The sequence below is a fragment of the Capricornis sumatraensis genome, chromosome 1, assembly GCF_032405125.1.
Source record: "Capricornis sumatraensis isolate serow.1 chromosome 1, serow.2, whole genome shotgun sequence".
Taxonomy (NCBI): domain Eukaryota; kingdom Metazoa; phylum Chordata; class Mammalia; order Artiodactyla; family Bovidae; genus Capricornis; species Capricornis sumatraensis.
In genome coordinates, this window is record NC_091069.1 from 232,371,111 (window position 1) to 232,385,826 (window position 14,716).

The 14,716-nt window shown below is 39.3% G+C and overlaps 1 protein-coding gene across 1 annotated transcript in view; it reads right to left on the reverse strand.

Annotated features, from left to right (window-relative positions):
* PLS1 (plastin 1) overlaps positions 1–14,716 on the reverse strand; it is a 127,332-nt gene that overhangs the window by 51,426 nt on the left and 61,190 nt on the right. The window contains exon 2 of the mRNA XM_068965650.1: positions 6,203–6,308. Within this exon, the coding sequence (XP_068821751.1) occupies positions 6,203–6,272 (70 nt within the window). The 5' untranslated portion in view covers positions 6,273–6,308. The remainder of the gene's footprint in view (positions 1–6,202; positions 6,309–14,716) is intronic.

Below are 14,716 nucleotides of genomic sequence, written 5' to 3' on the forward strand. Positions count from 1 at the left end.
ATGTGGACTCAGAAGGCTGCTTGGGAGATTCATGGGCAGGCAGAACCTTCCAGGTTTGTTTCATAAGTGGCAGTAACCTTTCCTCCTGCATCTAAATTGTACAAGGTAAGCTAAATACTTTACCAAAAAACTCATATTTCATGAACTTTGAAAGTGAACGACTTTTGCGAACCCATGGACTGTAGCCTGCCAGTCTCCTCTGTCCATGGGATTTCCCAGGCAAGATTACTGGAGTGGGTAGCCATTCCCTTCTAGGGGATATTCTCAACCCAGGGATCAAACTCGAGTCTCCCGCATTGTGGGCAGATTCTTAATGAACTTTACCCCCCACCCATAGACTTAGGGCTAGCATATATATTTTAAGTATGTAATAAGAACACTGCACTGACAGATTAAAAACTCAAGTTTGGCATATGACTAAGTTACAAAGAATTAAGCATAGGGAGGTCTCAGATATCTAAGGGAAACACAGCAGCAACAGTCATAGAGGAACCCCCACCCAGACTTTGACTTCTTCCTGGAATTTACCAAAAGGATCTGCTGGACCCTCCTTCCATGCAAAATTCGTGCATCATGTAAAATACACATAAGGCACTTCTGTTCTACATTGCACTTGGTGGCAGTTCTGTTTCACTTGTCAATAATTCATTGCTTCTTCATTATGTATTTATGATACCATTATGTAAGCTGAATCATGTTTGATGTCATTTTGAGATTAAGTGTTCAAGAAATAATTTCACACCTACATTTGGATTTATGGAAATAGGTTTCTGGGCGTTTTCATGTTATCACTGATATAACCTTCCCTGGGTTTTCCCGAGAGACTGGATTATCAATTCTTGACACAGAAGAAAGACAACATTAAACCCTTATGGCCAGAGTTGGCAACAGGGCTTAGGACTGATTGGTTAGTTGCCTGGATCCACCTTGTATTGGCTCTCTTCACTGATCTGGTAGTAGTTACTTTGCTTCCTATGTCTCTTTTTCCTCTCAGTAAAAGAGCTGTCATCACTATTAACTGAATGAATGATAAGACAGAAACTTCTTTTAAACTCTCAAATACAAGTTTTAAAATTAATACTGTTCAGAATGGTGGAAATTTTCTAAACTAGAATCTACCAAGAACCAAAACAGTGCTGTGATCTCCAAAGGAAGCTAAATTGCATGATATTGCAATAATTGCTTTCTTTGAATTTAGAGTAAAATCTCATTACTTAGTACATCACCAGTTCAGAATTGCTTCCTATAATTCTGAAATTAATAAATAGATGAGGCAGACTCACTGCCTAACAGCACTGTGGTGAGGAGTATTTAAACAGGATCATGAAAAAGTTATGTGCTAACCATCACACTAAACTAACATTAAGAGTTGGGCTCTGAAGATGGACATATCTGTGTGCTTAAATGCCAGCTCCTTCCCTACAACCTCTGTGATTTGGGTATGATGTAACAAGAAATAATAGGCACCACTTAATGAGCACATATTCTGGGTCAAGTGATTTGTTAAGAACTTGAGGGCTTCCCTGGTGGTTCAGTGGTAAAGAATCCACCTGCCAATGCAGGAGACACAGGTTCAATCCCTGATCCGGGAAGATCCCACATGCTGCAAAGCAACTAAACCTGTGCACAACTTCTGAGCCTATGCTCTAGAGCCCATGCTCTGCAACAAGAGAGGCCACTGCGACTAGAGAGTAGCCCCCAGTTGCCACAACTAGAGAAGAGCTCGTGCAGCGACAAAGACACAGCACAACCAAAAACAAAGAATAATCTTTTTCTTAACAAAGAACTTGTTTAATGAAATCCATACAACTTTGAGGTAGTTAATAATAATATTCTAATTCTAGAGATGAGGTAATCAAGGCTTAGGTTAAATAGCCATAAAATCACAGTTCAAAAAGAAACAAGACTTTCCTACAAATCTGCAACAAAAAATGAACAACCTGATTTTAAAATGGGCAAAGGACGTGAATAGACATTTCTCCAAAGACGACGTACAAACAGCCAATAAGCACATGAAAAGATGCTCAACATCACTAATCAGTAGGGAAATGCAAATCAAACCATAATGAGATATTTTATATTCATGAGACTAGCTATTGTAAAAACAAACAAACAAAAACAGAAAGTAATAATCATTGGCATAATTTGAAGAAATTGAAACCCTTGTGCATTGCTGGTAGGAATGCAAAATGGTACAACCACAGTTGAAAACTATTTGGTAGTTCCTCAAAAAATTAAACAAAAGTAAATGATTTAGCCATTTCACTTCTGAGTATATGCCAAAAATAACTGAGGAGAGAGACTTGAGCAGATATTTGAAATACCCATGTTCATGGCAACAATACTCACAATAGCCAAAAGGTAGAAACAACTCAGAACCCCTCAACAGATGAATGGATAAACAAAATTTAGTAGAAACAATGAAATGTTATTCAGTCTTAAAAAGTAAGGCAATCCTGACACATACTACAACAGAGATGAACCTTGAAGACATCACACTACATGAAATAAGCCAGTCACAGAAAAACAAATATTATATGATTCCACTTACATACATTACCTAGTGTAACCAAATTCATACAGACAGAAAGTAGAATGGTGGTAGCCCCAGAGGACAGGGGTTGGGGGAAGGTGGGTTGTTGAGGAGTCAGTCTTTAACAGTACAGTTTCAGTTTGGGAAAATGAAAAGGTTCTAGAAATAGATGGTGGTGAAGGTTGAATAACAAGGTGAATATACTTAATGCCAATAAACTTGTCTACTACACTGGTGCTTGCCAAGGTCATTTGCCATCTGCCTAAACAGGGGAGTGAATCCTGTCTCCACACACCCTGAAGGGAGTTCAGGGTGGAGAGCAGAAATGAGGCACTCTCTGTTCCAGGGAATTGGAGAAGGAAATGACAACCCACTCCAGTGTTCTTGCCTGGAGAGTCCCAGAGACAGGGGAGCCTGGTGGGCTGCCGTCTATGGGGTCGCACAGAGTCGGACACGACTGAAGCCACTTAGCAGCTTAGCGGCTGCTCCAGGGAAACTTGTGGCACAGGTCTTCCTAACAGTTAGATATTTTCAGAAACTGATTTTATAAGCCCAATCCTTGCACCTCTTCATATTTAGAAAAGCACTAAATTCTTTCAAGGTCACATCAGCTTCTCGTGACTAGCAGAAAATCTTTTGTAAAAATAAGTGCTTGATTAAAGGAACTCTCCGCTCATCAAAATCACATATATTGACCTTCCCCACTGTCTCTCTGGAGCAGTTTCTCAGAGCCATCCGTGGTGCTGCCTCTCAGGCTGCAATCCTCATTTTTCCCCAAGTAAAACTTACAACTTTTACATTGCGCAATTTTTGTTAGTCAACAAACTGTACATTTGAAAACATAGTTAAAATAGTAAATTTTATGTTATGTGTATTTTACCACAATTGCAGAAAAACAGGACAAATATTTTAACTTCTCACTTTTCCCTAGAGACCCAAAAAATATCCCATCTAGCAAGGTTAGATGGGCATGTTTCTTTGTCTCTGAGAAAAGCTGTTTGGGACAAATTAGTAGAAGGTTACAGAGTTCATGAGTAGCAATTTATCTTGTAAATAAAGTAAGGAAGTATATATTCTGCTAGTGTTAGAACTTCCCTCATACAGAACAAACTGCCTTGCTGTCAGAATTGTTTCATCAATGATTTATCCAAAATACCATTAAATAAATATTGCAAGATTATACATCCATGAGTTATAAAGATTAAAGCTGGTGTGTGAAAGAAAACAGACTACTAATTTATTTTACTGGGACCAAGGTAGTATTTTTATTCAAGCTGCCGAACTGCTCCTGCTGCTGCTGCTGCTAAGTCACTTCAGTCGTGTCCAACTCTGTGCGACCCCATAGACAGCAGCCCATCAGGCTCCACAGTCCCTGGGATTCTCCAGGCAAGAACACTGGAGTGGGTTGCCATTTCCCTCTCCAATGCATGAAAGTGAAGTCGCTCAGTCGTGTCTGACTCTTAGTGACCCCATGGACTGCACCCTACTGGCTCCTCCATCCATGGGATTTTCCAGGCAAGAGTACTGGAATGGGATGCCATTGCCTTCTCCAAGAAAACAACAGAAACAGCCTAACTAGGAGATATGGGGAGGAGCAGCGTTTGTTTTGTTTTTTGGCTGTGGTATAAACCATGCAGGATCTTAGTTCCCTGACCAAGGACGGAACCTAGGCCCCCTGTAGTGGAAGCACAGAGTCCTAACCACTGGACCAACAGGGAAGTTCTGGAGCTACGTTTTCACTACTTCCTTTCTTTCAGTGCTCCAAATTAGCAGAATATTCCAACATTGCTCCCAGTTTTTTTTCTTGAAATGACTCTGTGCGCTGCATACAATGTTTCATAAAATTTTTTTTAATTTTACTGATTTATTTTATTTTTGGTTGTGATGGGTCTTCATTGCTGCTGGGACTTTTTCTCTAGCTGCAGTAAGCGGGATCTACACTCTAATTGCAGAGAACGGGCTCCAGGCTGCGTGGGCTTCAGTACTTGTGGCACATGGGCTCAGTAGTTGTAGCTCCCAGGCTCTAGAGCACGGGCTCAACAGCCCGTGTGATACACGGGCTTAGCTGCTCCGCAGTATATGTAATCTTCCTTCACGGGATCAAACCCGTGTCTCTTATATTGCCTGGCGGATTCCTAACTACTGCTCCACCAGAGAAGCCAAAAATGTATTTTTAACAATAACGTTTTGGAAATCACACCATAGTCATGCAGTGCTCTAGCACCAGCAAAATAAAGAAAGTGAAAGTGAAGTCACCCAGTTGTGTCCAACTCTTTGCGACCGCATTGACTGTAGCCTACCAGGCTCCTCAGTCCATGGAACTTTCCAGGCAAGAATACTGGAGTGGGTTGCCATTTCTTTCTCCAGGGGATATTCCCGACCCAGGGATTGAACCTAGGTCTTCCACATTGCAGGCAGACACATTACTGTCTGAGCCACCAGGGAAGCCCATTAAAATAAAGAAAAGACCAAGGTTAAAGAATTAATTATGAGCCAAAGGCGGCCACCATGTGGATTGTATTCTCAAGGTCTGAGTTACTCTCAAAACAGCTAAGCAAGGAGAAGTGGAAAGGCCCAGAGATGGGTAGAATTCACTTTATTTCATAGCAATGTTTTGTAAGTCATAAGCTTCCTGAAAACATTACTTTTGCTTTTTTTTTTTTTGAGAGAGAGCGCCTTGGTTTTTTGTTTGTTTGTTTTTAAGTTAAATCTTCCTTTCTTTATCTTAGTTTCTAAAACTTCTGCACTACATTTCATCTACATTAATTTTAGACATCATTCACTAAGTTTAAGAGAAATCGAGGCCCAAGACCAACTGTGACCACCCCATCCTCCCTGGTCTGACTCTGTTTTTCCTGGAGTGCTCTAACGCACCAAGGCAGGAGCCCACTGAGGCAGGAACAACATTGGGGGTGTCACTGTTTCTATGTCTATTATTTACTGTGTTCATCTTTCACCACTTGCAGACTAGAGCAAAAAATGGTATCAACACTGTCTTGGTTTCCTACAGGTTTCCTATGAGCAAAATGCAGGAGAATCATGATCCATCAGAGGATGGGGGAGTTTTTTGGAAGAAAAAGACCAAGCTGTCAAAATGACATAGAGACAAAACACTGGATGGCTTTTAAAGTGAAAGAAGAATAAATAAATAAATAAAAGTGAAAGAGGTATAAGGCATGCCGCCTTTAAAAACAATACTTTAAAAAAAATTATGCACAAGCGAGGAGGAAAATAAGACATATGGTCTTTAAAAATCATATCGAGCTTTTAAAATACTCTGCATGAAGTCAGAACTTGTTATTGTTCATGACAAACACACGGAGGCCAGAGTTCAGTTTACACACAAGGAAGTGTTTCCATATTTTTTTCTGTAATGAGGAGATCACATTAAGCATATTCAGTTACACTGTCATTCATTAACCTGGAGTATTCTCTACAAAGAAATGATCAAAGAATTCAAAGTCCAATTCTCCCAGAAATTCAAGCCAGTGTTAGTTTATCTTTTAGAAAGAAAGAAAGAATCCAGTGAAACCCAGATGGGACACAAAAGAAAAAGAGAATACATCTGGGGGTTAGAGGGCAGTAGAAGCAATAGAAGGCATTGTTCCATTCCTGAAGGCTGGTATCCAGCAGAATAGTAACTGTGTATTTAGTTTTTCTCAAGCATACCTATTTTATTAAAGGCTTCTTGTAGTTCCTCCAGCTCCTCCCGAGAAATGGTGGTGGTACTGTTCTCCATCTCTGAATAGAAAAGACTACCTTCAGGTCTTTATATCTGGAAAAAGCAATGTGAGAAAAAAGAACATGAGCCCTTCGGAAACATTTATCTAAACAAGAGCAGAGGACACAGGCAGTAAAGCATCTGGAAGAAACCACCTGAGAGGTAAGGCTGACAAAGAACAAGTAGGAATAGATTCCCTGGTAACACTCTTTCCCAACAGGTCAGCCAGACAATAACTGAGATTCAGTAAAGGGAAGAAACACTGGTTTTGCACACCCTGTCCTTATCCAAAGCAAAGGCATTTCTCGATGGCTTGTATAATTTTCCTTTCCATTTGACTTCACTGTTTCAGTAAAATAAGCATTTCAAGTTGAGAAAAGTATAGCATTTAAAAATACTCAGGATGTGGTCGAAAAGTAAAATTTTAGGACGTGAATCATGTGAGAGGCTAATGATTTCGGGATGGAGCCTGTGGCTCAAACGTTCAACTTTACAGCCACCTCCTCTCCCTTTCCTTGAGCGAGGTCTTTCCCAGATTAGTGGGGCCTTTCTTATTCCAAGCAGGAGAAACAAACTAAAACCAAAAAAAAGAAAACTAATGTAAAACTGGATTGTAAGAAAAGCAGGCATATAATAGTCATTGTAGAAAATAATTGGTAACAAATGCCCAAATCAGAAATGTAACTTATCCACAATCCTACTCTCCAGAAATATCAGCTAGTACTTTTTGTCATCTACATCTTTCTGGTCTGCTTTTCAAATGCACCTGTACCTTTACTGGGGTGTGAAAATGTGAGTATAATTTTTTGTGCTAATATATTATATGTATCAACATAATATTTAGTGGCCACATAATAATTTTATTAGTAAATCCCTTGTTTCACAGTGTTTGCATTGCTTCCAATTTTACATTGTAAATGAATACTACAATGAACAGCCTTATAGATAAATATCTGTACATATCCATGTTTATTGCTATAAATAAATATCTCAAGGAGGAATTATTGACTTTTTTGGGGGGGCCACACCTCATAGCTTGCAGTGATCTTATTTCCCCAACCAGGGACTGAACTCAGGCCACAGCAGTGAAAGTGCCAAGTCCTAACTGGACTGCCAGAGAATTACCAAGAATTACTTACATTTTTAATACTCCTGATATGTAACAAGGCAATTTCTATTTTTAAAGTGACTTTGTGGTTTGACTATTCAATATAAAGCTAAAGGTAAATACAAATTATGTATACCTCTTATACACACCTAATTAATATGTATTTCAGAAAGTGAAAATGAACTAAATAAGTACTGAAGCTAAGTAGGAAAAAAATTTTTATACACATATTTATATAAGAGGTTCAACATCATCCCTGAACATCTCTAATTTGGGGCAAAACATATAATTTTTTGAAATAATTGAATTAAAATGTTCACAGATTACTTAAACATCATATTAAATTATGTGAATCCTTCTAAAGAGTACAGTGTATTTGTCATTCATGATCTGTAAACCAAGTTGTTTAGGACTTTTGTTGTTCTTTCAAAAGACATTTTTTTTGTTGTTGTTAAAGTACAGTTGGTATACAATATAGTGATTCACAATTTTTAAAGGTTATACTCCATTACAGTTATTATAAAATATGGGCTATATTCCCTGTGCTGAACAATAAATCCTTGTCGCTTACTCTATTCCTAATAGTTTATACCTTTTAATCTCCTATCCCCGTGTTGCCCCTTGCCCTTCTCTTTCCCCACTGGTAACCACTGGTTTGTTCTCTAAATCTGGGAGTCCATTTCTTTTTTGTTGTTATATTCACTAGTTTATTGTATTTTTTAGATCCCACATGTATGTGATATCATTCAGTATTTGTCTTTCTCTGATTTGTTTCACTTAGCATAATGCCCTCCAAGTCCATCCAGGTTGCTGCATATGGCAAAACTTCATTCTCTGTTACAGATGAGCAGTATTCCATTGTGTGTGTGTATGTGTACGCACATCTTCTTTAGCCATTCATCTACTGATGGACAGTTAGGTTGCTTCCATATCTTGCCTACTGCAAATAAAACTATTAGGAACATTGAGGTATAAGTATCTTTCGGAAAGCGTTTTGGGGGGTTTTTGGTTATATACTCAGGAGTGGAATTTTGGGGTTTTATGGTAGTTCCTAGAGAAGGAAATGGCAACCCACTCCAGCGTTCTTGCCTGGAGAATCCCAGGGACAGGGGAACCTGGTGGGCTGCCATCTATGGGGACACACAGAGTCGGACATGACTGAAGTGACTCAGCAGCAGCAGCGTGGTACTTCTATATTTAGTTTTTTGAGAAACCTCCCTACTGTTGTCCATGGTGGGCTTCCACCAGATGGTAAAGAATCTGCCCACAGTGTGGAAGATCCAGGTTTGATCCCTGGGTCAGGAAGATTCCCTGGAGAAAGGGATGGCTACCCACTCCAGTATTCTTGCCTGGAGAATCCCATGGACAGAGGAGCCTGGCAGGCTACAGTCCATGGAGTCCCAGAGTCAACATAACTGAGTGACTAACACTTTCACTTTCACTATTTACATTCTCACCAACAGTGTACGAGCGTTCTCTTTTCTCCACATTCTCTTCAACATTTGTTATTTGTGGTCATTTTGATGATAGCCATTCTGACACATGTGAGGTCATATCTCATTTTGGTTTTGATTTTCATTTCCCTGATGATCAGTGATGTTGAGCATCTTTTCATGTGGCTGTGACCACCTGTAATTCCTCTTCAGAAAAATGTCTATTCAGTTCTTATCTTCATTTTTTAATTGGGCTGTTTGTTTTTTTGATCTTGAGTTATATGAACTGTTTATATATGTTGGATATTAACCCCTTATCTGTCCTATCACTTGGAAATTTGTTCTCCTATTCAGTAGGTTGCAAAATGACAGATTTCTATACCTTACAGTTACTCTGGGGCCTGATTCTAACTAAATATGTAATTAATTGTTTAGTTTTAAATACATACCCACACCATTGCCCTCTATTTCATTCTACACTTTAAAAAAAAAAATCTGAAGAGCTCAGTTCTGTAGAGTAAGAAAAAGGCAGTAACCGCAATTTCTTACATGTTAGCAGTAAGTACATATTCACATTTTATTGAATTCTCACTTTTAGAACGTTTACTTATTTTGTGTTGAAAGAGATGAAACAGTCCTTTTAGGACATTTAAGAATAACCTCCCAGTCTGCAAAATGCTAATTCTGCTGTGGCTGGCTTCCAGTTTCTGTGGTTTGGTCATTCTGCATATCCTTTCCCATATTCAGAATGGTTTCTATCCCTTGCCTCAAGTTTTAAAAATAGTGGTCCAATTTTAGCATTTGCACTCCACAGAAATGCTGCAAATTAACGGTCCTTGTGTTGACCTTGCATATGAAATAACAAATACACCTGGGGTTCTATTCTTTGCTCAGTTCAGTTCAGTTGCTCAGTCGTGTCCGACCCCATGAATCGCAGCACACCAGGCCTCCCTGTCCATCACCAACTCCCGGAGTTCACTCAGACTCACGTCCATCGAGTCAGTGATGCCATCCAGCCATGTCATCCTCTGTCGTCCCCTTCTCCTCCTGCCCCCAATCCCTCCCAGCATCAGAGTCTTTTCCAATGAGTCAACTCTGCCTATTTAAATGTATGTCACTTGTTAATTACATAAAATATTTTTATTCTCCCATAATCCAGCAGAACCAGCACATAAAATTAGTGAAAAAGCAATTTACCCAAATGTTATTATAAGTATAAAGAAGTTTGTAGCATTATACAAGTCCTTTAGTATTTAAATGAAGCAAATAATAGACACAGAACAATCTTTAAAATATATTCTTCTTCTGTTTTTGGTTTTTTTTTGGCCGCGACATGCAAGATCTTAGTTCCCTAACCGGGAATAGCATCTTTGCCTCCTGCATTGGAAATGGAGTCTTAATTACTGGACCACCAAGGAAGTCCCTTTAAGATATATTATTAAAAGAACAAAACAAGGAGCAGAAAATTAAGTATGGCTGGGGGAGGGGGAGCTATATCAGTTGCATATTTATAAAAGCATTTCCAGAAGGATACAAAGAAAGGTAATATTGATTGCCTTTCTAGGGGAAATGGGGAATTGGAGGCCAAGTGTTAGGGGGCTTATTTTTCATTACATATTTTTAGTCACTTTTTTAGACTAAAGGCAGCCAAAATCAAAAATAACTGAAAAACAAGAGAAGTAGTGGTGATGGGAACTTCCCAAGTGGTCCAGTGGCTAAAACTCCACACTCCCAATGCAGGGGACCGGGGTTTGATGCCCGGTCAGGGAACTAGATCCCCCATGCTGCAAACAACAGTTTGCATGCCATAACTAAGACCCAGCACAGTCAGAAATAAATATTTTTTTTAAAAAGAAGTAATTGTGGAAAGACAAAGGAAACAAATAAGATAAATACTAGTGGTCTGAAAGTATACATTATTGAACACTGATAGACAATAAGATTACTATATATAGTTCTTATACTATATGTTTCAATTTTAAGTAATATTTGCCTCATATTTCCTTAGAGGCAAAATACTATGATTAAAATAGCAAAATAATGTATTGCTTTCTACAAAGGAATGAAGATTTAGCAGTAGAATGGTTAAAGGAAAACATATTGCCTCTTTCATAAGTGCAGACTCATGCATACAGTATCAATATTTTTCTAGATTTTTGCAAAATTATGATAATCAAGTACAATGCAAAAAACTAAGTACACTCCAAAGTGTACCTTAACAAGCATTTTTATGTTGCACAATAAACTTATCAGGAGTAACACACCGTTGGCTGAGAAAATACAGCTGTTGAATTTGATGTATAAAAAACTGTTCTAGCTACATGATCCCAAATAAATTGCTCACTATGATGTTTTTCCATGGGAAAACGTTTCTGCTACAATAAGATACCACAGACTTTTTAAAACTTGGTGACCCCATGGACTGTAGCCCACCAGGCTCCTCTGTCCATGGAATTCTCCAGGCAAGAATACTGGAGTGAGTTGCCATTTCCTTCTCAGGGAATCTTCCCAACCCAAGGATCTAACCTAGGTCTCCCACACTGCCAGCAAATTCTTTACTGTCTGAGCTACCAGGAAAGCCCCTAAAACTTTACAGAAGAGAATTAAATTTTCAAAGAAGTATGTAACATTTTAGAAGAAAACCCCAATGACCCTATAGCTAGTAGCCCAATATTTATTTTTCTCACTAGTCCCATAGTTAGATGATTAATGCACTCTCTTAAGTGCTTTGTGTCCATTCTCTTTCCTCATGACTCCATAAGGCAGGCACTGTCCTCATTTTATAACTGACAAAGGGATGGTTCAGAGGATTGAATAACTTTCTCAGTGTCCCAAAGTGAAGAACTCTCAGAGGCTCCTAACCTAGCTGTAGCAGAACCCTGCTGTGACTTATTCCTTCCTCTAGGCCAGTACGTTCTGAAGTCACCCCAATATAATCTGATATCAAACCATAAAATGTATAAATATGTAACTGTCCAATAATCATACAATAATTTATGTAATATATGAAGCATATACACCTGTGAAATAAGAATTTGCATTTTAAAAGAAATCAGCCTCTGTAAAATTCTTTGTAAAGTTTTGGGAAAAAACTTCTAACTAGGTCAATTCATACTTACCAAGCATATAACTTGTCAATCCTGAAACATTAAAACACAGAGTCACTAGAGTTCACTCTGCAGTTTTAGAAATGAAGCCACATCACTAACTGGTACCCAAACACCTGGCACTGATGCTCACCCACCCGGATGCCTGAGACAGCTCAGAACAGCACAGCTTTCCAAAGTCAGTCCTATACAAAGGAGCCCAGAGACAGCAGGATCACTGTCAGAGACCCAACAACAGGGAAGGTTATGCTGGATTTTCTAGACAGGTATATCTTCCCATGGCTTTTGACATGTGTCCTATACATCTTCAATAATTTCAACTCTTTTTTCCCCCTGTTTTTTCTTTTTAAAGCCCATATAATTTTAAATAACACCTTTCACCAAGTAAAACCTTTCTTTCCTGTCTTAATTCTTAAGTGTACCCTGACACAACCAAACATAAATTTGGAAAGTTAAAAGTATATTCTAAAAATGGACTTCTTAATTTAGATGAAATTGGATCTGATCTTTTCTCCTCCCTCAAATTTCTAGCTTCCTTGAACCTCTAAAAGCTTTACCAAAATTAGCCTAAGTAGCTCTTTATGGTTGGCAGGTTCTAAAGTTCCTTGGACAGTTTCAGAAAAAAAGACATCAGAAACAACTCTGAGAGCACCAAGACTTTGATGCCTTCCTACCAATCCCAAAGGCCGAAACTGTGAGGGACCAAAGCTGTCTTCAGTGGTACTTTCTGGCTTCCCAGCTCTTCTGCTTTCCCTCCTCTCACTGCGGGCCTAGGTCTGGATCACCTGAGATTCTGAATTCTTGAGGGAGCCACTGACTCAGGGCAAGCTGCCTTCCCCCTAGTCTATCTTCCAAAATTCCCTTCTCCCCTCACTCCCCCTTCTCTAGTATTGTAAACACTGAAGGCAAATACTTAGAACTTTCAATGAGGCTGGAGCTATGCTATTCTCCTCACACAATAAGCTCACCATTTACCTATTCTTCTACTGATGGAACAAACATCCTCCCTTAAAATGTAAATTAGAAGACTATTGAGATTAGATAACCTGCCCAAGGAAGGCAGACAAAATAAAAGATTAAAAAACAAATCAGTTTCTTAACCTAAGCTCTCAAATTCTACACACAGTTCAATTAATATCCCTATCGCTGTTCTCTCACTGCAAGCATCACAGGTAGTTCCCACAGAGTTTTGAAGAAAGGGTTGAGGACCAATTGACACTTCTGTATGAGTGACTAACAAACCCTCAAGGTGTTAAATTATTCCAACTGTATTTATATTTTAAGGGCAACTGCCTGTTTTCTTTAGTTGAATAATGGGAAAATACATGATTGTTTAATCAACAGAATACTTATACAACAGTAGAATAAACGAACGACATCCACCTGCTTCTTAAAAAAAATAATAAATGGAAAAGGCAAAGTGCTAAAGGATACATACAGTATACCAATTATTGTAAATTATAAAACACAGAATACTTTACATATCATTTACCCTACCATACATCTGTAGTAAAACTTAAAAACACGTGGGAAAGACACAACAAATTAAGAACACTGTTTGTCTATGGAGAAGGAGCTTCCCAGGAGGTGCTAGTGGCAAAGAACCCACCTGCCAATGCAGGAGACTTAAGAGACGTAGATTCGATCCCTGGGTTGGGAAGATTCTCCAGAGGAGAGCATAGCAACCCACTCCAGTATTCTTGCGTGGAGAATCCCAAGGACAGGGGAGTTTGGCGGGCTACAATCCATAGGGTCAAAAAGAGTCGGACATGACTGAACCAACTTGGCACACGCATGCATGTGGAGAAGGAGGTAAGGGACACATCTGCGGGCTAGAGCTGATATATTTTTTTTTAATGATAAATTTGAAACAATTATGGTTAACTTTTAATATCTGTTTTAAATAACTCATTACTTTAGTTTTTAAACTCAATAAAAATAATAAAGATAACAAAAGAATATGTTTTGAAAAGGAGAACATTTCCCAAAGCCCCTCAAGGTTTGGGGGGGGTGGAAATCTCTTTAATACTTTAATCATAAGCAATAAAAATAGTTAATAATATCGGGGCAGAATAACTTATTGAAATATAAACGTGTTTATTCTCCCACCCCATTCCAAAAGCAATAACTAAATCTTGTCTTAGGAGTTCTGGCAGCCCAGAAGGCAAAAGCAGATTGGAACCTGTGGTCCCTTCAGTCTTTGGACAGAAGCACAAGCCTTCTCGGGGCTCACTTAGGCTGGTTGTGCTGGGAATGGGGCAGCAGGAGAAGACCACCTCTGAGGAAGATGGAGAGGAGGAAAGATTATCCTGGTGGAAACAGATGGGAAGCCGTGGATGTGAGCACACAGCCCCAGGGAAGGCAGAGAGAAAGGACGAAGTGCCACAGCACCTCTGCTGGAGGGACTCACGGGCTGAGCCAGTGGATGTTTCCCAGGCCCCCTCAGAGGATGAAGGACCAAGGATGGGAGATCCCAAGACAACAGAGGCTGATGGACAGATTCCAGGTGCCTAAGACTTGACAGGACTCAGGCAGGATGAGGCATCACAGTCAAAATAAAGTTGCTTTCAAGAACATAAAGAGGGAATTCCTTGGCTGTCCAGCAGTCAGGACTCCATACTCTTTGCTGCCGATGGTGTCAGTTCAATCCCTGGTCCAGGAACTAAGAACCCCCAAGTCACGTGGTCAAAAAATAGAATATAAAGAAATGTGATATTTCTTTCCTACCTTTTTTATGGTAAAAGCCTTAATGATGTCTCTCTAGAGAAGTGACTAGGATCAGAGGTTCCAGGGCATTTCAGTACCTTCTACTGG